The 21,262-nt window shown below is 46.0% G+C and overlaps 1 protein-coding gene and 1 long non-coding RNA gene across 2 annotated transcripts in view; one reads left to right on the top strand and one right to left on the bottom strand.

The window, feature by feature from the left end:
- Positions 1–13,172, top strand: part of LOC144104648 (uncharacterized) — a 34,077-nt gene extending 20,905 nt beyond the window's left edge. The window contains exons 3-4 of the mRNA XM_077637782.1: positions 2,177–2,557; positions 6,716–13,172. Of these exons, the coding sequence (XP_077493908.1) occupies positions 2,177–2,557; positions 6,716–7,177 (843 nt within the window). The 3' untranslated portion in view covers positions 7,178–13,172. The remainder of the gene's footprint in view (positions 1–2,176; positions 2,558–6,715) is intronic.
- Positions 12,919–20,551, bottom strand: LOC144104650 (uncharacterized). The gene is made up of 3 exons (XR_013308603.1): positions 18,082–20,551; positions 16,215–17,244; positions 12,919–16,169 (listed from the first exon to the last, which is right to left on the bottom strand). It is a non-coding gene; the product is annotated as an uncharacterized LOC144104650 (long non-coding RNA).
- Between the last annotated feature and the right edge of the window lie 711 nt (positions 20,552–21,262).

Raw genomic sequence — 21,262 nt, 5'->3', positions numbered from 1 at the left:
TCATGGGAGTTGTAAGGGTGGAGAGTGTTTATATATGCACACTTTCAACTCTGATTAACCTAAAAATAATGTGAACACCTGACACTGTGATCGTGATGGATATGCCAGCTGTAACGCAAATCTGCCAATTTTTTCATTGCATTAGGGTGAGAGGGGTATGTGCTCCTGCATGTAATCCTACAGGCTGGTAATGTTTGCTGAAGTGGACGTGTTATTGATACGTCTAACATGCTTTGGAGGCATGTTTTGATGGGATGATGTGTTTCTGTGATTGCAATGTAATGTAGATTGTTTCGAGTCTGTCCTTTATGTGAAGTCATCTCACTACTGTTCAGTAGCCATCAGAGACAGGCATCTAAAAAGGCAACTCTGGAGCTTTCTTCTGCCGTCACGGATTTTACTGAAACTTTCATGGTACAATTTCTGCAGTTTTCTGAACTGCGTTGCCAAACTTCGCAGCCAGGCGATGCTTTATAACAGTGCAAATGAATTTTAACATTTCCAATTTCGTGGCCTCAGTAGGTGCATCTTCTATGGGAAGCATTGCATGTGTGACACATCGAAGTTTGCACACTTGTCAATAATATTGCTCTGTGGCACAGCATCACATAGTTTAGCCACAAAAGGTTTTTTTAAAATACTTTACAGTTCTATAGGGGGTACTGCTGTTGCTGCCTTCTTAAGTATTCCTAGCGGTGAAAGTCACTTTTTGTGGTTGGGTAGTTATTTCTAGTGGTTAAGTAGTGAAACAGTAAACTGTCTGGCTTTAACTCATGAACCAGTCAGTTCTGTTATAAAAGAATACTCTTTAAGTACTCCAGGAGACAACCACCTGCATTGCCTTAGTCAATTCTCACACGATGCACAACACCTGTTGCGCACTCGCATTTCTTTTGTTATGTGCGACAGCTTGTCCTCACGTGGTGTCAGGTATATATTGCTAAATGCATTAACTGTTATGAAGATTTTATGCCAAATGTGTCTGACTAAATTGAAGGTAAAATAGAATCCGCCTTTTTCGCAAGGCCGCTCTGCGCATGTGCACTTCCTCTCCTCCAGCTCCACTGGTTGAATATGAAAACCGTCAGCTCCTACCGTGCACGCGCTGTTCATGTTAGTGACAGGCACATGCGAGAGATGGCGGCACCTGTCAAGCACATCGCAGGCGCAGCTGGCTCCTCGTGGAACCAGATCGTGTCTGCGTCTCCCACGGGCGTTTGCTTTCAACCAGTAGCAGACGAATTTTCACCACTCCCCAGAGGGCGCAAATCTTGTGAAAAAGCCGGATTCCTGTCGGCTATCTTTAACTTAAAACCAGAAAGCACCAGCTGTCCACCCTTTTACACAACTTGCGTGATGCCATCTGGGGAGTGTGCAAGAATTGGTCTGCTACTAGAGAACTGGTTGAAAACAGGCGCACATAGGTGACGGCAGGCGTGATCTAATTCCACGAGGCGTCAACTGCGCCTACAAATTTTCAGTTGTGCGCATGTGCACTAGAAGCCGGCGGGTTGTTTTCAAGCACTGGAGTGTGTGAGGAAGCAGATGAGAGGTGCGCAGTGCGGAGTAGCCGTGTGAAAAGGTGGATTCTTAGGCTGGTACTTGACTCTGCCTGATCTGGCCGTGCATATCATGCATGGCGTGGGGCCTGTTGTGACCCACGGTGTCGTAGTGTTCTGTGTGTCCAGGTGTGCATGTATGCATTGCGCTTGTCTGTAAGTGGCCATCTGCATGGCTCGAGAGCAAAACCCTGTTTCGCTCTCGAGCCATGGACTTTTGACCAAGGGTGCACTGTCAGGAAGAAAAGTCTCCAGTGTGCGTGAGCACCAGCTGAAGATGGCAGCTTTGCTGTTATAACTAGTGACTTGTGGGCCACACTTGTGGCAGTGAAAGTCTAACTTGCATGCTGCAATATGTGCTAGTCAAGTGAAAGGATCTTTGGCAAATGTGGCACCTACATGCCTAGATCAGTTTTTGCACATCCTATAGACTTGTGTCCCTGGTAGTGCGTCACGGGAAATATGGCAGCATTTCTGTGCTTAGTTCGAGGTGGCAGTACGTCAGTGACTGCTGCTTATTTCATGCTTGCATCTTTTTGTGCTGCTTTTGGCTGTGACATGGGCCTGTCTCAAGCCCAAGCAGTGCCTAACTGCAGGCGACTGCTTGTTCTTTGCAGCGGGATGGCCGTCGCAAGTTTGTCCGGGCCGGCGACCGGATGGGCAAACTCACGCGCCCTATCCTGCCTGCGCCACCTTTCGAGCACCTCGTCAAGGGCTCCAACGAACTCACCATCATCCCCCTGGGTGCTGGCGGCCTGGGCCACGCTGACCTACCGCCTCCGCTCATGCTTCACAATCACCACACAGAGGACCACGCCATCTGTTCCCAGGCTCATCCCGCCCTGATGTCACCTGCACAGCTGCTGCTTCCGCCGGCGCTCCGCTCGCCCGACAACAGCCTTATGCTGTTCCCCCGAGCACCGCTCAAGTCGGACGTGCCGCTTGTGGATGGTTTCTGTCGCGACTCGGTCAAACGCCTTCGTGAAGATGTTGGCATGGTATGTTTCTTAAATGTTGCTCACATGGGGCATTAGGCCCGTTGGCACTGCACATAGCAAACAGATAGCCCTTCTTATGCATGAAGGCCCTGATTAAAGAGTTCTTTGACTAGCTTTGCTTGGTGCTGGAACCATGCGGTGTCATTACGTCCACTGGCAACTTTTTGCAGTATACGCTGTCTTATGCAGCTTTTTTGCATTGAGCAGTTAATGTCCTCACTTGCTTCTTCTTTATTTTGCACTTGTTCTTTGAACAGAGACTTATGGTGAAGTGCTATAACAGGTGGAGCTATAAGGGGCTTAACATGTGTTTGATTGTTAGTGGAATTTGCATAAATGCCTCTATTTTAGGCTCATAACATGGTCTGCCATCTGTGTAGGCTGGAAATTCTAAGAAAATGCACCGCATGGTTTCATTTGCACCGCATGTGTCATATTGTTGACTGATGGCTTGAGCCACGCAACGCAGGAAGTACAGCATCTTAGGAGCCCTAGGGCAGGCGCACTTTGAGTGTTATTTGTAGGAATAACCCTCAATATCGATACAGGCACGGGGCATCCCTAACAGAAACTGAGTTCTTGCAAAGTCAGTTGGTTCGCAGCTGGGCACATGGCACGATTCTCTTTTCAGCACCAAACAAATACAGTCGAACCTCGTTATAACGAAGTAGCATCGGGACCGTAAATCAGTTCGTTATATCCGATATTCGTTGTAACAGTAGACATAAATATCGGCTGTGACAAATTCGTAATTTGGCTCGCGCAAATATTCTAGACACTAAAATGCATTATATACTTGGCTTTGAACCCACTACAAACGTGGTAATCCTTACCTGTCTCCTTGTGGCATTCAATCAAAATAGGCCGGAATATGGGAAGGTTGACACGACTGTTCTTACGTCGCCGCGCACGTGAAAGTGCGTGGCGCGAAACGACTGCACCATGTGTCTGCGCATAGGCGACTTGGTGTAGAGAGAGGAACTCGAGTGAGACACAGCGGGAACCATCGCGCCTGCGTGCTCTGCCGAAGCGCGATTGGTGGCCCCGAGAGGGACCGTTGAAAAAAAAAAGCTGCCAAAGCAGCTTTGAGAGAAGAGGAGGAGGAGGAGAGGGGGCGTTGGGCGAGAAGAGAAGGAGGAGAGGCGGCGTTGGGCGAGGAGACATATGCAACGCCAGCCCGGGATCAGCCAAACAGGTTTGCATTCGTTCATTTGAAGAAAGATGTTATCTTCGTCTGGTGGCTTTTCACAGCGCTGCGCAGAATGAAGTTTTCTACATTGTCCATGCTCAAGAGGGCCTTTTCTACGTCAGCAGTTTTCGTCGTCGGGAGTTTTTCCAAATATCCTTTCAGCCTCCTGGCCATGTCCGCGGCATCCGCACTGCTCATCGTTGGTTCATCCCGTTCACTCTCACCGCTGTCGCTGCTGCTGTCATCCTCGGGCAACAAAACGCGATCCACAATTTCTTGATCCGTCAGCTCGGGCGCCACGGCCAAGTTCTCATCGGCCGAAACGAAATCGTCGAATTCGACGCCTGGGACTGCCAGCCGATCCCAAGTTCTGTCCAGCTCTGCCTGGTCTTCGGGCTGCACTTCTTCTTCGTCGGCAGGCAGAACAAAACCGGCATCCGCGAAACAGTTCCTTATTGTCGACTGCCTCACCTCATTCCACGACCCGTACAACATTTCGAGTGTCGTCTTGATGTTTATTGTTGTCGATCTATGTCGATCGATGTCAAACACCAGTTGCGTCACCAAACGCTTCCTATAATTGCACTTAAGCGAACGAATAATGCCTTTGTCTAAAGGCTGCAAAGCAGAAGTTGCGTTCGGTGGCAAAAACTGCAAGCGAACTGCCTTCAGCACGATCGAAACTTTATGCGCCGAACAGTTGTCCAAAAGCAACAGGTCCTTCCTGTGCTGCCTCTCCATGTCCTGGTCGAACGCTCTCAGCCAGTCCTCGAAAAGCTTGGTCGTCATCCACGCTTTTTTGTTCGACGTGTATTGAACCTGCAAATTCCGGACGCCTTTCAGGCACCTCGGATGTGCCGACTTGCCGATGACGGTGAGCCGTCTTTTGTCGGAGCCGTCCATGTTCACGGCAACGACGACAGTCACCCGGTCTTTGTTTTTCTTGCCCCCATGGCAGGTCTCGTTCTTCATCGCCAGTGACTGCTCTGGCAACAACTTGAAAAACACGCCGGTTTCGTCGACGTATACGTCGCACTCGTCGTACTCCTGGAGCAGAGGACGAAAATTCTCCAGCCACGTTTGACATGTCTCCATGTCGACAGCGGACCCTTCGCCAGACAAAGTGTGGCACGCGATCTCGTGCCTATCTTTGAAACGTTGCAGCCAACCGCTGCTTGCACAGAAATCGTCATGCCCCAGTACGCAGGCCAGGCTGCGGGCCTTCCGTTGAAGAAGTGCTCCCGACACCGGCAAATTTCGCGCCCTCACATCTTTAAACCAAGAAAGCAAAGCCGCTTCCACGTCCGGGTGATGGCAAGGCCTAACTCGTTTACGGTCGGCTTTTATGGCGTCCTCGGTGTTGCCCTCAATCTTCTTTCTAGTGGCCAAAATGGTGGATAACGTACTTGGAGGAACGCCGAATTCCGAAGCAATATCCTTTTTCTTGCGGCCACTGTCCACAGCTCTCAGTATCTGCAGCTTTGTCTGGAGCGAGATCGCTTTCCTCTTCGATGCCATTTCGAGCGCTGCAACAACAAGACTGGCCGCTTTGCTGATGTCAGAACGCCGGCCTCAAAGTTGCCAATGTTGCTGCGCTTGCCTTTCTTTACCGCTGGACAAGTGGCGCCGCCTTTCGGCCCTCTGTCATGTCATGAGCTTTCAGAGTTTTCGCGCTCTGTTCACAGGTGGCGCGACCATCCAAACGCGATTTTTGTGCCAGACGGCAAAACTTTTTCAAACGATAAAAAAAAAAAAATTCAGCTGTGTATCGGCCTTCGATTTTCATTTTGGTTTTTGGTTTTTTTTATGCTACTTTCAAGTTCTGAGCCTCGTGTAAACCAAATATTTCTTCGTTACAGCCGATATCGCGGCGGATCTCGCGTTTTCGGTTTCGTTATAAAAGAATAAATGTCACTGAAATGAAGCATGACCAACCAAAATTCGTAATTAGTTCGCTATAACCGATAATTTGCTATATCAGTGTTCGTTATAACGAGGTTCGACTGTAGAGATGTCTGTGCAACAGGCTGTATGATTCTGTGTTTCAAGAACATTTGCACAGTGAAACACTCCAACTGCTGTGTAGAGTGCAGAAGCAATGCGATTTATGACATTCCTGTCCTATTTGGGGCAACCCTATATTGGCTAGTCAGGCCACTGCCCTAACTAATACCTGCAAGAATGTGTATGCTCTATAAGAAGTAGTGGAGGCAGTAATCTTTTCATTCATTCTGGTGCTTGAGGATGCGTCTGGCACACTTTTAACCCTTTCTATGCTAGGGACAAGTTGGGTTCGTCCCAGCATTGAAAATGGCCAAGGACGAACTCAGCTTATTGAGGATACTTTTTTAATTTTTGGGATTTGTCTTTTTCACAAGGTGTGGCGTGCCCTCTGGAGGGTGCACGAGAAGTTGTCTGTTGAAAACGATTGGTTGGGCAGTGCAAGCATGATCTGCTGTGCACCGTCTGCTTTGCATGCACCAACTGCGCATGCAAAGTGGCAGGCGTGTACTTGACAGCTGCTGCCATCTGTTGCTTCCACATGGCACCACCATGAACTGTGCATGCGCACTAGAAGTGGGCGGTTTGTTTTCAACTAGCAGAGCTCTTGGGAGGGCAGAGGAGGAGAAGAGGCATACAGGTGCAGAGTGTCTGTGAAGAAGGTGGATTCCATGGACGAGCTGATTTTGTTTGAGCGTTTTGCAGCACTCCAGGTAGATGGCTGCACTCATTCCATAGAACAGTACAAGCAGGAGTAAATTAAAGACGACATTGAGTTTTTTGGTGCACTTGTCATTCGGTCGTAAAAAAAAAAAACATTTTGGTCAGAATTGTGGATAATATCTTGGCATGGAAGTGGTTAATCATGTCTGTGCTCGGTTGTGTTCTTGGCCACACTGGACTGGACACAGTGAATCCGTATGTTCCGCATGAAAGGCATGTTACTCTCACGGTCCCTCTTTTTCTAGGTGGACATGGGCCGCATCTTCGAGCCGGAGTGCATCCTGCAGTGCTATGAGGATGAGCACCACAGCAACAACAATGCCGGCAATGCCATGGATGAAGTGGAGGATGACGACGACATGGCGGGTGACAGCGAGGAAGCAGAGTGCATGGCCACTGACCTCTCAGTCCGACCCCGCTGCAGCACCAACCAGACAGAGGGCGACTACAAGCCATCAGCCGGGCCCATTGTCACCACACCGCCGCCGGCGGAGGTGCCCGAGAACCTCTCCCTGGCCGCCATGAGAGCCGTGGCGAATGCGTCACGCGAGTACACCGTGACGTGGAAGGAGCTGGAGCCGCTCTTCCGCTTCTGCAGCCGGTGCGGCGCCCCCGTCGAGAAGACGCGCCACTCGCTGCACAGCGTGCTGAGCGTCTCGGCCGTCTGCCAGAGGGGCCACGGTGTGTTCTGGACGTCGAGGTCGTGACCGTGCCTGCTTTGCTGCAGAGTGACGGGCCGGGGGTGTGCAGCGGGACGTTCTGGTCTCGCGCTGCCTTCGGATGATCTGGGATCAAGGAAGCCTTCTTCATATGGGCGAGAGGTGAAGGCGCCTTTACGGCTGGTTTACCATTTGCTTTTGCCCACACACCCCCCGTTTTCGTGAGCTCCGTGCTCCCGTTCTGTACTGCCGGTGAATGCAGTGGCCCATCAAATGCCTAAGGGGTGAAAATGTTGCTGGCATGTGCGTCGGTATCTATGGAGAAACTGCCGAGGTTTCTACCAACATCTTGTGATTTTTTTTTTATAAATACTGTGTGATGAAGTGTTCACGGTTTTGACCCTGAGGCGTTTCTCTTGCGTCCCCCGCTGATTTTGCTTATTTTCGCCTCCTGGGCATATGTTGGGCCACCCTGCTAATTGTTCAACAAGGTTGAGGGTGAGAACAGGCCAGGTTGTGGCCATAACCTGTGTGTTCAAGGCCAGGGCCACATTGGCTGGCCAAAGGATGGAAAGAAAGTCCATCTGTTTGTGGCATTCGTTTCTCCTTTTTTGTTTTCTTTTTCTTCAATGCAAAGAGAGCTAACTCTCTGAGAGAGCTCTGGACTCTGCATTTCGCATTCTGCCACAGCTGTTGTGGTCGCGCGGCTAATTCTAAGAAGTTGAACCCGAACTTTGGAAGGTCAAAGGTCAGTTGGTGCATTGGACCAAGAGAGTCAAGGCCTTCTGGGAGTTGAAAGTCACTTGTCAGCCCCCTCCCTTTATTTTTTCCCCAGGGAGTTGAAGATGAACTTTTCTTTGGATATGGATATGTGTGTGGCCCATCTGGATGGGCATGGTGGCTATAATATAAGGTCATGTTCAAGGTCGTGTTCAAGGTCAAAGTTGGCCTTTTGAAGTCATGGTCAGTGTCTTGCTTGTATATGTGTCGGTGTTAACGTTTGTGGGCATCCCATTGCTAGTTCGTGTATCTGTGAAGTGGGCCCTGGTAAAGAGAAATTGTGTTGTGCCAATGAAAGGTTATGAAGGAGCGGCCATCTTGTGGCGTGCCACGGACTGTGACCTTTGAACTTGTGGTTGTGTTCAGATCGCGAAATGACTCGTCTTTGTTTTCATGCTCTGATGGGAGACTTAGGCCGGACTTGTGCCTCGTGTGTAAAGGTCAGTTCAGTGCTCACTTCTGACTTGGAGAGTTTTTTTTCTATTGAGTTTTTTTTGGGCAGTTCTAGAAGTACCAAACTTTTTTCAGGAGGGTGTGGGTTGGTGCTGTTTCGAGTGTGAGTAAAGTTGGGCTTTCACGAGCACGGTTCATCACAGAGACCTTTTTCGGTGAATTTGTGACATACAGAGAGTCGTTAGTGGCCTCGTTTGCTCTTTTAGAGTAAAGCGGAATGTCGTAAACACGCAGGAAAAACATAATCCAGCTTTTGAAGTGCCACTTGCATTTCAACTACCTTTGACTGCTGCTTATTGCTGTGTAGAGACATTGCCATGCTTGAGATTTATTGATCACTGGGAGTTCTTTTCTAGATTGCAATAAGGAAAGGGTTGTGCAGTGCTGAATCTGAGAAAGCAAGTAGCATTGGTCGTTGGTCTTGGAAGCAGCTTGTGAAGTTTGACGAGGCGTTCACGTGACGTTTCAAGCTTTGTTGGGTTGACAGATGGCCTTAACGTAACCAGTGCCTTTGATTTCTGACTGCTAAGTTTACATGGAAAAAAAAAAAAAAGACCACGTTGCCTTGGCTATGCACTTAGCCGCTAACAAAGTGCCAAAAGATAAGTTGCTGGGAAAGGGCTGGATAGCATCGTTTTGGTGCGTAGCTTGAATTGGATGTCATTAAGGGAGCAAATGCATCAAGCATTTCGGAAAATAGTGGCTGGCTTTGCACAAGCGTAGTTTCTCAAGTGATTAATGGAGCGAACATTTTTGCATGTCATCATTGGGAGGTAAGTGCAGATCGGACTTCTCTGTGACAACAATGTCTGCATCTGGAGACTGTATTGACCATTGGTAGACTGTAATGATGTGAAAATGTTTCTCGCCACATGTTCAACTTCTGAACTGTGGCATTGATCCGCCGCTTGAGTGTGAAAACTCTTTTAAAAGAATTGTTTTAAAGAAATTGTGAGCATTTAGAATGAAGAGGTAGGAAAAATAGAAAGGCTCTCTCGAACCGTGCTCGTGACCTTTCTAAGAAAGTGTGTAGTTTGCCAACATGGCCAGCTAAAATGGGATGTGTCTAAGCATCTGGTTTTGTGCCTTTTGCTTGCTTCGTTTTGAGATGGTGAAATAGCCCAGCTTTCAGAAACAGAGAAATGCAAATGCAGTTGAAGCATTCTGCCTGTTATTGCGGAAAATGCTGTGAAACCACGGCATGGAACCAAAAAACAGTGAACCAGATTTTACCACGTCTTTAGACTTCGTGTTAGCAGCAGTGAATTTAAAAAAGAATTTTTTTACTACTTCAGCAGTTAGTGACAGCCTACTGCATTTGACACTTTCACGAAACGTACAAGTGCCGCCATCATTTAGCGCAGCTGTTTCTTTGCGAAACAACCTTTTTGTTTTTTTGCCGGCATTTCGTTACGCCATCAGTTTTTATTTTTGCTTCTTGCGTTTTATACCTCAGTTCTCATCTCGTCAGGCCCTCCCTTGCAAAGAGAGCATTCTCGCTTGTTGCCGTATTCATACATGCATCATGATTCTCGCTTTTTGTATCAGACGTCGCTGGTCATGTGAGGACTCCAAAGTCACTGTGGTCATTTGCTTGATACGGGTTTTTTACACGCAATGTATGTAAATTTGCAGAGATGGACACAGCGGGTGCTGGCACGCTCTGTCTTTCATTTTTGTACGAACAGCTCGGTACTCAGTGATCGCTGAAATTCGAGCTTCCAACGGCGGAGTGAGGCAAATTTCGTGGCGGAGTTGTGAATCTGGTTTGTTTTTCACTGTGCGACCGATGCGATTTACACATGCGACATTGCCACACGGGCTCCGGCAGCACGCACTTGGTTTACGCTGTCATGCTTGTACAGTATGGCATTTTCTGATTTTAACCTTTATTCGGTTGTGCCTGTTCCTGTTCCCATCTGGCTTGCTGCAAACCTAGCCGTACAGCGGTGGAATTTTGAACGTTAAGCCACCATTGGGTGTCAGTTTCCCAGCTGAATGCATGACTTTGTTTGTCAATAGCATTGAGGCATTACCTTGGCGCAATGCATTGCTAGCCAGTTGAGGCAAAAGTAGCTGGTGTGAAGTTGAGTCCATTTTGCCCTCATTAAGGTAGAAAAATTGCTGTGGATAGCTGGATGGGTTTTGATTAGGCAGTGAATTCAGCTGCATGTCTTGATGTCCCTTGGAGGCGTTGATGTGGCTTTTGTATATTGACCCTTCCTTTCAATTGATATTCTAGTATTTTCTGCTAATTAGGTTGAATTTCAGTTAAAAACAGAGCTAAACGACTAATAGGCTTAGTTTATTTGCCTGGAAATTTTGCAGGCAGCATGTGCTGGCTCCTGTTCTCTGTACATTTGCGAAAAATGAAAGACAAGTCGTGCACAAAGCCAGGAAAAATAAAATAACAGTGCTGCGGGTAGCTCTGACAGCATAGCATGCGGGGAAACATGCACAGGTCATATCTAATTTATAACTTGTTTCGTTTCAGAGTTTTATCGTAGGCAAAGGTGGTGCGGGGTAAATTTGTTTTGTTTAGTTTTTTTTCCCCGTTTCAGACAGCGCAATTTGTCTGTTACGCTTCGAACACCGTACAAGTTTTAAAAGAACACTTAAGGAGAGCAGTCGAGTTTAACGAGCACAAAACTACGTGGAGTGTGCTTATATTTTATTTTTATTTTTTGCCGTGAATTGTTGCTTCCTCTGCGTTAGACGCTTTGTGTGAAGGAAGTGAAAAATCGCGTTTGACTCTCTCTTCGAGGCTCTCCAAGACTTTGAGCATGCGACTTTCTTTTCGGGCACAAGTAAAGACGCACCCGGCAAGAGGAGAGCGGAAAAAAATAATAACGAGGACCTCTCCGTTGTGCTTTGGTGGCGCGCACACGTCGTCATATCTGTTGGCATTACTAGTGTTTGTTTGTTACATTTATTTACCCTATTAACTTGTCCCCTTCTCGCACAGCCCTAATGGGTTGCATGTTTTGTACAGGCATCACAGCATTTAACCATATGGCACGCTCATTCAAAGTACGTGTAGAGATGTATCTATAGAAGCATGCATACATACCCCCTTGTGTTGTCTCGGCGAAGTATCATTCGGCGAAGGCGGCGAGAATTTGGCGGGTACGGTGACGGATGCCGTGTTGAAATTCGCGTTTGGTCATTGTTGTTGTGTTTGTTGTTGTCTTATGTTTCGCTCTTGACTACATGCCCATATGTGTCGAGGAGACGACTGACGTACCTGAGGGCTTGGCCTCTCTTCTTGGAGAAGGCACGCTCTTGCAAAGTTATTTGGTTTGCGTTGGGACGATACATTATTGCAGCAGGAATTCTTGTAGGTTGGCCACGGGTCTTTTTCTTTTCTTTTTTTCCTCTTTCTTTCTGTGTTGGTTTTTGCCACTCAGAACCTGTATTCTTAAATGCCCACTAAGTGGACATGCCGAAATGGATGCTTGAACCAGAAGCATTTTCTTGCTCAAAAAAACTGTTATTGCCACCGTCATGTGACGCATTCCTTGCACAGAAGCTCACAGAGCTTTTAAATCAAGCACGACCTCCCGATTATGTTCCCAGATGCTTTAATATTGCCACACTGCTGACACTCTGCCTGTGCCACCTGGTGGCCGAACCTTACCTCCTATTGCGTGGCCAAGCGTTTTCTTTGTCTAAAACAGCACGGCTGTTTGGTGATCCTCGCCCCGATAAACGGCTGTACTTCCCGCTTCCTGTTACGTTTGTCGGTGACAATATAAATTGCAAGCTTTTATAATATAGCACAAATTTGACAGGGATAATTTTCCGGCACAAATATTCATGCAATGGGAAGTGCACTTTCTGCTGAGATGACTTAACAGGAAAGACAGGTCAGCTGTCGTAGTGCAGCCATTACCTTTGCATTAAAGCTCTTACCAGTCGGCACAGACGAAAGTGGACATAGCCACTTGTTGGACATTTCCAGAGTACGAGTCCAGAAAACTTTGGAGGCATTTCGCCGTGGCATTTTCTTGGGCTTGCGGGTATTACTCTAGTGAGCAAAGCAGCACTCACGGAGCGAGAGACAGAAGTGGGCATTCTCTTTTCAAGATTTCATCTGTGTTTCTGCATTTCCATTATCTGATATGATCAAGGGTGAGGAAAGCGCCAACAAATATTGCTAAAAAGGCATTACTTTACTGCAAGTTCTGTGAGCACTTCTTCTGCAATGGCAGCCAATTCCCCTACCATGTCTTCTGGGCATTTCGTAAAAAATTAATGAATTAATTAAAAAAAATTGACCACAATTTCGTTCATTGCAGGGGCAGTATTGTTTGGTCATTTGCCCAGATTATGAGGTATACTTGTCCAGAGGTATCTTTCACTGAGCTTGATTACGGTGTGAATTTGTTGTTGTGTACTAGAGAGAGCCATTGTTTGGTGTTAAAATGAAATATTAACCCACGACAGTGGCTCAGTTGTGGCTGCGGCGTTGAGCAGCTGTGCACAAAGTTGTGATGTTGATCCCGGCTTTTTTTTTTGGAGGAAAAATACTTTTGCATGCAAGACACCCCGGTAGCCAAAATTAGTTGAAAGCATTTTACTGTGGCATGCCTGATATTACGCACTGTTGTTTCCATGAATCAATCAGTCAATCAAATTTATTAGTTGAAAACCATCAGTCAGTCAACGAAATTAAATATTGAGCTGTTGCAGGGAGTTGTAGCTGGCAACACATCTTCCACCCCCCCCCCCCCCTCCCCCATTTCTTCTAACCTGTATTTACAAAAAAGAGGAAGGAAAAAGAAAAAAAGAGAAGTGGCCTACCTACATTAAAAAATGGAATGATGAAACCAGTTGGAACGTTGTTTAAAACTGTTGACATTTTTTCTAGGGCATTGTTTACTCTGGCGTGCCATTGAGTGGCCGTCGTTGAAATGATTTTAGGTCCTGTTAAAACAAAACACACACAATAAAAGAGATGCACATTTTATGCTATAGCCGTATTTTACCACATGCTCTAACGGTGCAGCACCAGTACATGGGGCTGCCTTTTTAACATCGCAGAGTTGCGAGCAGTGTACAAGTTTGTGTACTGTAGAAGATCATAGTTTATGACAATCGTGTCAGGTGTTATTAGTCACGGGTTTTCAAGGGAGTTGACGGATTTTTCTTCGTTTCGCATTGTTTTGTTCTCATTGCAGTGCGCAGTGTGTTTCGCGTTTGTGGTGTCACATGCACATTACTAACCCGTGTGTAATTTTTAGCATTGTTCGAGCACAGTTTTCACTTTACAGATGTGTGGCGTATGCTGCTTTTGTTTTACATGTCTCTTGTCACAGAACAGATATTTGTAGCAATTTTAGTCGCGTCGCTACGGCGCAGTTTAGTTTTACAGATCTAGAATGTATTATCTTTTGCACTTTGCTTTTTATGACTGAAATGAATTGCAAGCGAAGACACATTTTTGCGCTTCGTCAGAGGTCACCTCCTTGTTCAGCAGCTGTTGTCTTTGTGTAATTTGAGACTTTGTGTCAGTTTTTCACTCGTGGAGACACTACTGTATTATTGAAATCATGGAGACGTGTAATGTGCCGAAATTGTCGAGCGTTGTACACCATGCAAAACGTGAATTTACGAAAATCGCAATACAGTGTGCTCCATGAGGCTAGCACTGAGAACACGAGCGTCAAGAAACGTGCTGATACGTGGCAGTATGCAGCACGCGCTGCATTGGCAGTGAGGAGTTGTTGAACAGGCAGGGTCTCGACAGGTGTGCTTTGTAAGAGTTTTAGATTACCGGTTTGCCTTAGTGGTTAGTAATTGGTTACTAGCAAAGCCAAAACTATCTTTAGCGCTTTTTCGTCAATGCTTGACGCACTCATCTCCGGTATGTTGTGGACATCTGGTGATTTTTATGTGCTTAATGCGCGAGTGTTTTGCATTACCACTGCCTGTGACTTCACGTAAAGTTGTGTAAAAAGAGATAAAAACGGAATGCTCAGAGCTACGTTTAGCCAACTACATACACGCTCTCCACACAGTGTCTTAATTGCTGCTAAGGTGCGAAACCAAAATGCCTAGGGTAGGAAAAGCTTGTTGCTTTGAATAGATGATGTTGAAGAAAAAGTCAGTCTGCAAAAGGCAAGTGCTATGCACTTGCATTCGGAGTCAGCCTGGGAAGGAGTGAAAAGCATCCGTTGAGGTAAATATAAATGCCATTGTGGGGGAGAATTTTTTTTTCCTCACCTTTGGAAGCTGGTGTCTGTCAACTTAAGGACTGAGTATTGTTGGTTAAGGACTGAGTATTGTTGGTGATTACCGCAATTCGAGCTGGACTCGCTGGAGAATCTAAAATGCTTGCTGCCTCGTGTGAAGTTGTGGTCGTGCCGGGCTTCCTCAATTTTTTTTTAAAACTTTTACGAAAAATGGCAGGAAAGCTCTCGTTGTTCACACACAACCAGACCATCAGAAAAACATGCTCAGTGCAAGTCTTTTGCATTTTGTGTCACTAAACGTACACAGATGTGTTTGCGTGTGTTTGCCAAGTCAGTGTTGTCATTATTACACAGTCTAGCACGTTCAGTGCTTGAGCTCTAAAGACACTCGAGGCCCACTTGTACAGATAATTCTTTTGTGTATGTGTGTGGGTGTGCGCGTGCGCACATGTAAATGTTGACGTTAAAACGCTTTACTGGTAATGTGTATACTCATCGCTCAACTCCGCACACATTTCAACCCCGAGAAGTCCCCATAGCCATTAAATCACTCCATGTGCTTATTATTGTCTTCTGAAAAGTGACTCACAGAAATTTTTGACGCTAAGAGCAATGCACTAGCACAGTTATTGATGCTAAGCAGAGCAAATGTACAGCTGCATTTGTGAGAGTTGAAATATAATACGCTAACACATGCCAACATTGAAGGAGTTCTTGAAGCACTCTCATTGTCTCTCGCAGTCTTTTGCCATCTTTTTTGGCTGTTGTTGTCTCAGGGTGACGTTTGCTGTGCTTGTAAAAAAAAAAAAAATTTGTCATGAGGCCATCACTTTGCGCAAGACAACAGGAGACATAGTCATTAAAAATTTGCACAAACTCGGCATAATACATGCCGAGTCGAGGAAAAGAGCCGGTTTTCAGAACCAAAGGAATGACTCGCTCTCTAATTTACTTCTCAAAGCTTTAACCCTTTGCCTTAATAAGGTGTCTCTTCGAGTTTGTGTCGAGTTTGTGTAAACTCTTGGACAGCAAAAAACGAGTGAAGATCCAAAAATTACGACATTGTTAAGCATTGCAAGCATTGCTAGTTTGATATTGAACCTATTCCGGTGATGGAAAAGGGAAGTTTTTATAATGAGAGAGGGTGTTTCAGGGCTCCTTGAAAGCTTTCCTTCACTAACTGTAATGAGGCAAGGTGTTGACACTTACAGTAAAAAATAATATTAATAATGGCATTTTTCCTAGTGATTTTTTAAAAGGCTGTGCCGATCGGCGCTTGCACTGATGCGCGATGCATTCTCGAAGCACCTGCGCTTTTGTGCACTGCGGGTAGCCAAACTTTGCATTGCAGTGTGTTCTCGTATCCCGGCACCCTCTTCACAGCCAACTTACTGCTTTGCGCACAGCTGTAAACATTGTTATGTGGTCGATATTAATGGAGTATTGCTTTTAGTTGCTTATTAACCGCACACAACAAGGATGATGTTGAAAGGAGCTCTGGCTTTACTTACACACCATGTAGCCACATTTTAACGCACATCATTACCTCTGTCGTGGCTTTCTCATTGTCGCATAGTCAAAGGTACAGAAAAGAGTGATGGGCATTAATCATACTTTCCTTTAGAAAAAAAAAACTATCGAAGTTGCCAAGATAGTACGGCATTGTCGGGAGCCGACATCCAGTTTTGCGAATTGGGTCATGAGACAAAAAACTTTGGAATGTTATGTGCAACTCTGTTTAAGAAATTCTGCCATGTGATTTGTTGCCTCAGTTGCTGCACGCAGCAAGTGATGTGTGGCATTTTAATCTGGACAGTGAAACATGTTCAACAGATTTCATTTATCGAAACTAATATTGGTGTTATAGAGTGTGGTGCTGGGAAGACTTTTAGCATACTAATTATTTCTTGAAGATTTGTCAAAATAAGGCCTTTAAAAATCTCGAGCTTGTTGTATTCTCCCAAGCACCATGTGTAATGTGGCAGTAAACATTGACATCAACTCAAAAACATGTACATTTCTGGCAAGAGCAGATGCTGCAGTGACCGCCATCTAATGTATGCATCTGCTAAATGCTGGTATTTGGTCAGCATTGTGGAGCAGGTGTTTTAGTGGTGATAACGAGTTCTGCTTTGCCTAAACTGTCAAGTCCGTGCAGGACACTGTGATTCAGCCGAGTTTATTCAAGGTGCACGTGTTTGCGGAAAAAATGTATGTGCAACCATTGTACCGCCTTCTCAGCGCACTAATTTAGTATCACTGTTTTGGGCTGGTTTTCTGCTTTGTACAAGTTGCTTGGGAGTTTGTGAGAATAACATTCATGCTACCATTTCTGTCACACACCTTGTGAAACCCTTGCAGGCCATCTGCTGCACTTCAATCTTATTTAGGATCTATAAAGTTCACAACTGTGTGTGCTTCTGAAGTATAGAGTGCAGGTTGGATTGAGTGGCTGGCGCCAGTGGTCTGATAAAAATGACTGCAGAATTTCTTGATTGGTTTTGAATAGATTAGAACATTGCTTCACTGAATCAGTAGGAAGACAAAATTATCTTATTTAAAAATACGCCCACATACAAAGCGGAAAAGGTGAAAAACATTGCACTGCGTTCAGTTGTGGAGGCAGCTTTCACATTGTTCGTTGTGTGTTTGCCAAACAGCAGGACTTTGGCCGCATGTTTAATACCCCTGTCACACGGACACCGTAAAGGTACTTTGAACAAATGCTCCATTACTCTAAGGACGAACGCGCGCTGCCACACGGACGCGCCAAAGGACACCTAGCTCAAAGGAGCTTCGAAACAAGGCAGCTCGAGTTCGTCCTTTGAGGCTTCAAGGGAGTACTCTCTCTCCCAGCGAATTAACACCATAAATAAATTGGGAAAAGAAACATTCAATTTTAATTTTATAATTTCACTTCATAAGATTAGTGGTGTTATAAAATATAAGATCATTTGTTTTGTGGCAGTCTCACCACGCCATACTCTCGTTCCAGATATACGAGCGTCACGGTAGCCACGGTAAATATGCCGCCATGTCGGCCATGTTTTCTCGTGTCGTCGCGTGGATCGTCCCTAATTTTGATGGAGGCCGCCGAACACAAGGCACACCAGAAAAACGTGACCACAAAAACAACGATCGCAGGGGTAAAAGAACCAAAGGGAACAACCGAAGGACGAAGCTGGGCCTGAGCGAGACTGAGCGAGTTGGGCTCAGTGTGGCCAGCACTGTGATGCTATGCTCTGTACTCGGAAAATCATATCATTATTGCAGTTAAAATTGCGTTGCTTTAACATAATACGGTTATAAAACTAATTTACTAAAAAAATGTGACATTTCTGAATTTAAATGTGCAGTGCAATTTTAATAAAGCTTTTCGCCAATGAGGGCGCTAAAAACTTCTTGCGAACGTCGTTCCGCGACCGCGTAGCACGGACGAACTCCCTTGAAGTAGTGCTCCTTTGGGAGTGTAAAGGAGCATTAGTTCAAAGTGCCTTTAGAGTGCCCGTGTGACAGGGGTATAACAGTTTGTAAATGACTGAACAGTGTTTAGTGCGGCCGTACTTGAAAGCTGTCCTCTGTAATTGTGGAAGTAGTTTTTTTTTTAACATTCAAAAATGCCTTACTGTAAATTACTGTTCATTGGAATTATAGATGCATGTTGTGATAACAGCTGGATTGCATACATTGTATCCTTGCGGAGAAAAGCTTGTTCAGCCTGTTAGCAGTCATGCTTGCTTTGGCTTTTCACCAGCCCCTATCAACTTGTACAAGTAGGCAAATGACTGTGGAGCAGACCATCTTTGGCAAATGGTGACACATACCATCATTCCAATTGAGCTTGTTATAAGTAGGAAAACACTGGATTCAGTGTCAGCTGTTGATGTTTGCAGTTGTCCAGTGTGTATATAGAAGGTCCTGGTTCTGGTGGTTGGTGTCGTTCGCTTTGGATCATGGTTTGTGCCATGTTCGACTTGAACCGTGTGATGTTCGGCTTGATCCATGTCATGCTTGACTTGATTTGTGTCATGTTGAACTCGAGCGGGGTCATGTTTGACTTGCTCCATGTCTCATTGGACATGAGCAGTGTCATGTTCGAGGTGTTGTGCAGGGCTCCGGAAAAGACCGACGTGTGCTCACTGTTTCATAATGCTCACTGGTGGGATTGTTGTCCGGAGTGCAGCTTGGTCGTTTGGGGTTGTTGGTTTATGAACATTTCTTCGACATGCATTGTCAATCTTTCAATTGGTGTGGTGATCACTAGACCATTGCCAGTCTGTCGTGTCCTGTGGGAGTTGTTGCTTCTGAATGGCTGTTCATTGTCCTGGATGTCATGCCGTTTCAAACTGAAAGTCACCGCGGTATTGTTCGTGGAGTGGTGTGCCACATAACCACCTGCTGTGCGGTTGTGCGAGCCATGTTTGTTGAATTATTGGAACATATTATGTTTAGAGTTTTGTGATGCCTGGTACCGACATGACTGTGCTGGTTCCGCTGGCCTGCCAGTGTTGTGGTTAAAAATAAGAAATTGTGAACTGCTTGGAAAGGGCACCTTGTTTAAAAATTTGTTTTGTTTAAAATTGGAAACAAAATTGCAGTTGGCCACCACAAAAATGGACATGCAGCTAGCTAATTTTCTAAATAGACTTTTTTTTTTTGCTACAAGCTAGCTTGTAGAAGCTCCTCAGTCCCGGCAGTGTCACAGTAAGCTTGCCAAGGATTAATTTACTTGTGGATTATTTATAAACTTATCAAATTAAGTGCATGTTAAAAGTGACTGGAAGAGCTTTTAACACTAGACAATTGTGCATGACCCTTGCACTTGCTAGCCCACACCTTGAGTAAGGGCAGAGGTAACGTCGTATCTGTCAAAGGCACAGCAATTCTGTTAAATTGTGCTTGCATGGTGCTACCTTCCATTGCACCACACACACAAAAAAAAAGCTCATGAAATTTTGCTTGTAAGCATGTCTTCAAGTGAAGATTGTGCCATGTTTTGGGATTGCTGACTGTGGCAATTGCTTTGGGTGATATTGCAGCAGAGAAACCTGGTTGCGAGAATTTTGAAACCAAAAGCTAAAGTCATTTAACGTTTTGCGAGAGAAGCACTAGATTTTGGATTGAATGCTTACTCGAAGCTGCTGGGACTGAGCACGACATGCATTGAGTTTTGTGCGCTTCGTTGCAAAATCTGTTATCGGAAGAGGCACCCGGCATAAATGACAAAATGAATTGCTCTTGTACATAACTTCTCACCCTTACCACCACTCACTACCATGACAGTTGTAAATGCGGGACTCAACCCTACTAGCTCGAAGCCTCTCGTGCATGTATGCAGTTCACCGACTTTTATGCCTGGGACGTGCTAGGACACTGCCACTGACAGTGCGTTGGTGAGGTCAGCAGACACAAACGTCTGTGCCTTCCCTATCTCAGTGCCAGCCAGACAAGCCAGTTTCAGGACACGAAACTCTCTCCAGGTGCCCCTAAGTTACATCACAAGTAAACAGGCATCTAAAGTGGTCCCATTGCGAGCAGGCAATGACTGGCATTGAAAATACGGTAGGCGTTTAGCAAGTGATGCACGCATCTAGAATAAAGTAGCCACCTTGAGAAGCACATGCTCGCTTGCCACTAAACTGCGGTGCATTTGTGAGAGTTTCTGCCATCAAAAGAGCCACTTGTATTGCACTAACGAGTGTTAAAAAGTGTCTTGGCACGTCCCGGCCTCGTTGGTTTTGTTCTGAAATTGCCTGCGCAATGTTCTCTTCTAATGCCAAATACTCATCGGTGACTAAACCCATCTGCCTATCATTTGACTTCTGCGACGTACTCGAAGTGTTTTTCTTAACCCAGCATTAACTGGAAGAGTGGAAAAAGTGTTACTGTCATACCATCATCCTTTCCTGCTGTCGCCAAAAGAAAAAAAAAAATGAATGCGTGAACCGCTAGGAAATGCAATAAAAGGAAAAAAAGAATCTCAGTTTTGAAGGTGTCTGCTAGTGGTTTCTTTTCTCTCTGTAAAGGGCCACGTGGGGGGACCAAATTTTTTGCCGCGCGTTTCTTTTTTCAGGCTGATGCGTGTAGTACGTGTTGAACTCGCCTGTGCCATGCAAATTATTATAATTACATTTTTTTAAGTGAAAGCCTTACTAGCCTCGTTGAGCCAAGGTCATTGGTGCGGTACACTTGACCTTTGAGTGGAGGTGTGTCAGCCATGTGATGCACCGCATGACTCGCTGCACGCCGCCGCTGTGCCGACCGCCGCCTCACCAGCTGTGTCTACTTGACTAACCACGTGACTCGCCGTTTGCTTGAAAGGGAAACGGCGCCGCTCTCGCAAGCACACTGCTAAAGCCCCTCAATTGAGGGGCTTTACACACTGCAGCCTCGCAGTTTCTGGCTATGGATAAAGCGAGTCGGCCAGAACTGTCTTTGCCATCGGGACGGTCACGTAGATGACGGGCTGAATCTGATGATCTGGCTGACATTGCCAATCTTGCTAAGTATTTAGCTAGAGGTAAGGAAGTTAAACGTGCCAAGCTGGCGGCAGAGACCGACAAAGAATGGGAGCGTCGACTGGCTCAACGGCAGTTGAAAGATGCCGAAAAACGGCAGCGAAGAGCTTTGAAGGAAGCCGCTGCTGCTTCTGCCCCCGCCACGACTTAGGCTTCGGCAACGAATGAAGAGGTTGAGTCTAACGTGG

The sequence above is a fragment of the Amblyomma americanum genome, chromosome 9, assembly GCF_052857255.1.
Source record: "Amblyomma americanum isolate KBUSLIRL-KWMA chromosome 9, ASM5285725v1, whole genome shotgun sequence".
Classification (NCBI taxonomy): Eukaryota; Metazoa; Arthropoda; class Arachnida; order Ixodida; family Ixodidae; genus Amblyomma; species Amblyomma americanum.
The sequence above is the reverse complement of the archived record's forward strand: the minus strand, read 5'-3'. Positions and strand labels throughout refer to the sequence as shown.